We start from the raw sequence: 3643 nt of genomic DNA, 5'->3' as shown, positions 1-3643 counted from the left end.
ATTTTATAGAAAAATTACTATACGTATTGTATAGCATGACGGCATTATAAAATTTGTAATTTTGACAAAGCAACATATTTAAATTTATTTTAAAAATTTTTACTGGCTACATCGCAATTTATTAAACTGAATTAGAGTATTGAGTATAAAATGAAAGCAACAAATGAAAAAAAAATCGGTCTGTCAGTTGACCCTGCGGGCCAGCCCCAAAACTTCCCGCTGTTTTCGAGCTCAAGAACCTCGAAAACATTATTGTGAATACATTTTCGAGCTCGAAAATACATTTGTATGCTGTTGTTTTCGAAAAAAAAACGTTTTTCACCATTTTTTCTCCAACGATATCTCTCAAACGAATAAACCGATTGAGACGGTTGAGGTGGCAATCGACGCGTTTTATCAAATTCTAAAGCTGATCAAATTTTGAATTCGATTTATCAAGTCGTTTTTGAGATATTTCAGAAGAAATAAAAAAATTTTTTCTTTTTAATTCTTTCGACAACGGTTTCTTTTGGACGAATAAACCGATTTTGATGGTTGAGGTTACATTCGACGCGGCTTATAAAGCTCTAGAGCCCAGTTCATTTTCGAATCAATCCATCAAGCACATTAAAAGTTATTAAAAAAAAACATTTTTGCAAAAATTTTATTTTTGGAATATCTCTGAACGAGCCCTACCGATCAAGCTCAATTTTCTCACGGCTTCAAGATATTGACAATCCGCGTCGAATGACACCTTAAAGTTCAAAAGCGGTTCATCCGTTCAAAAGATACAGGTATTTACTTACGTACGTACGTACGTAAGTACATATACACTCGGATATGATCTTGAAATTAGTCAGAATAGCTTCCTAGGACCTCAAAACGTCGACATCTGATGGAAATTCGATTTTCGGAAATCGGACCGAAACCAATAACTTCCCGAATTTTTGAAAATTTACAATTTTCTTAGCGGGAAGTTAAAAATTCATAATTTTCAAAGAATATTTCGATATTTTCTGTCTGCTTCCACTAATAAACCGATTTTTCTCTTCCCGACCTCAAAAATTCAAGAATTTTATATCAATAAAGTTTCTATTTATTTATTTTAATAATTCTAATTTTTGATAATTGTGGAAATCTTAATTTTGAAATTACGGCTTTCTTTTTAGTCCTAAGAAAAAATAATAAGAGACATTTTTTTTTTCAAATTAAATTTCCTAGGACTTTTGCTTAAAAAATTTTTTTCGACAACCAATATTTTTTCCATAATTTCAAAAATTTGACACCAGTATTTATTATTGCTTGATTTTAAATTAAAGTAAAAATCATGGCCCTATTTATGACACTGAAAGTAGCCAACGTCTAATTTTTGAATTTTTTTTTTAAACATGACATTTTAAAAAATTGCACCTATAGTTTTTTAAATTTTATATATGAGCAATTTTTTTTTTTTTAATTAAATTCTTGAAAAATACATTTGAAAATTTTTAACTCTCTGCTAACTTCAGGATCATATTTTTTTTTTAAATTTTTTATTCAAAGATAATTTGTATTTTTTAAAAATAGAAAGTGATATTTTGAATCAAATTTTTGATTTTTATTCTGCATTCATTAAAAAATTTTATAAAAATTTAATTTGGAAAAATGAACTAAGTGTAAGTGCAGTAGACATCCGACAATTTTTTAATTACATCTAAAAAAATTAAATAAGTAAAGTAATAAAATTTTTAAAAAATGCATCTACTAAATTTCGAATTGTCTAAATATGAATTTTTTTTTTTTCATTTTGTAAACATTTCAATTTATTATTTCAAAGTTTCAAAAATTGTCAGATGTTCGCTAACTTTACTGTCATAAAAATTAATTATTACTCTTAAAATAAAATTACTTATATAATATAATTAATTATATTAAAATCAAAACAAAAAGAGGATTTCGTTTTATTAATATTTTATTTTTCAAAAGACATGATTAAGTCTATGGTGCATTATCATTAATTTTAATTACATTATTATTTAATTATTTACAAAAAACATATTAAACTTATTAAATAAAAAGTAAATTTTTAAAATATAATTTACTATTTTACTACTTACATGAAATACTTAATATTTAATTTATGAAAATAATAAAACCTACAATAATATTTTACAATAAAAAATAACTGGATGATAAATAATTATGTACAAAAAATTAAAAAATTATTGAAACTACAAAAGCTTACGTCTCTTAGCAGAACACAAAATACTGCCCATGTCGTAATTATTTTGACGCTTACGGCTGTGGTCCAGATCCGCTTCAGTTGAGGGTACAAGCTGGCAGGTACTTCCAATGGAATTATCCTGAACTTCTACATCAGGAGGTGAAGAAGTCGATGATCCATCTGATTCAGATTTTTTCTTCATCAGTCTATCACGATACTCGTGATAGCTGATTTTTCGTCGAGTCCTTGGCTTCTCGACTTCAGGGTAACCGGAAACGATTTCTGGATCCGATGAACTGGGGGTCGTCGCTATCCGATTCACTGCAGTCACTTTGACCGATGGATTTTTAAATAATCCCATCACCCGGTTTTTTATCCTGGGTGACATTTTATCTAAAACCGCTTTGAACTCCCTGTCCATCTTAATCAGTAAATCGAAGGTCACTTTGGTGTCGAGGAGCCAAAACCAAAGATTCCCGTCTATGACTTGGGGAATCTTCCACTGCGATGATTGGATGGTGAAATAAATACAGAATGACGCCACAACTGCCGGTTTATATTTCACGCACATTGACGTCATCTGTAAAGTGTAATTAGCCATCTGCAGGAAAATCTTGCATAATTCCTTGCAAGCTTTTATTTCCCCACAGAATTTCTTGATGTAATGATGAGGGTGACTAACCCCCATCTTGAATCCAAGTGTTCCCAGAAGAAGTTGCTCATTTGAAGTTAGTGCCTTGACCTTCTCCTGGTTCTCGGCAAAAGTAGTGTCCAGTTGGTGAACTTCGTATTTGTTGAGGCAGACATGAAGAGCGCTGATGACCGCCTGCGATTTTTGTGGCTCTTCTTCCACCTTTGCCGCCAGAAAAATCGCTGCCGTGGCAATTTCATACCGGTGAAACTTGGCTAATGAATGGTGAATAAAGAATCTGTGCATGTACACAATGGCAGTGTGCACACAGACTTCTGACAACTTTAGCCGCTTGCCCAAATCAGTTATAAGGTAAGCGGCTTGTTGTTTGTGATCTAGCTCCTTCTCCGCGCTGATGCCATCCTTGGAACTAGGAGAGTTCTTCAACTCTTCTTTGTTGAAATACCACTTTTGAGCCATTTTTATTCACAATTTTTCACTGTTAATTTAACTTCACTGGAAACTTTCTTACTCTGCACTGGAACAGCTTAAGCACTTTGAAATAACACAATTTGGTTTTTTCCGTAACTTTTGAAATATTCTCAGACGAACTGTTGGGTATGAAGTTCGAGAATAAAGTGAGGAAATATTGACAAGACACTAAAATTTAAGGGATTTTATAACAAAAGAAATTGTCACAACAATGGGTATGAGGGTAATTAAAAAGTAATAGTTTGGGGCTGAAGAAATGTACCTGATGTAATTAGGGAAAGGTAATTAGACTTAGAACTCACAATATTATGGTCATTAAGGTCTGCATATTCACGTTT

At 31.4% G+C, this 3643-nt stretch overlaps 1 protein-coding gene across 1 annotated transcript; it reads right to left on the bottom strand.

Moving 5' to 3' along the window:
- Nucleotides 1-2189: 2189 nt before the first annotated feature.
- LOC130670029 (cyclin-T-like) lies at nucleotides 2190-3293 on the bottom strand. The gene has a single exon (XM_057473203.1). It carries the CDS (start codon nucleotides 3291-3293, stop codon nucleotides 2190-2192), a length of 1104 nt encoding a protein of 367 aa, XP_057329186.1.
- Between the last annotated feature and the right edge of the window lie 350 nt (nucleotides 3294-3643).

Source organism: Microplitis mediator, chromosome 6, assembly GCF_029852145.1.
Source record: "Microplitis mediator isolate UGA2020A chromosome 6, iyMicMedi2.1, whole genome shotgun sequence".
In the NCBI taxonomy this organism is placed as follows: Eukaryota; Metazoa; Arthropoda; class Insecta; order Hymenoptera; family Braconidae; genus Microplitis; species Microplitis mediator.
The sequence above is the reverse complement of the archived record's forward strand: the minus strand, read 5'-3'. Positions and strand labels throughout refer to the sequence as shown.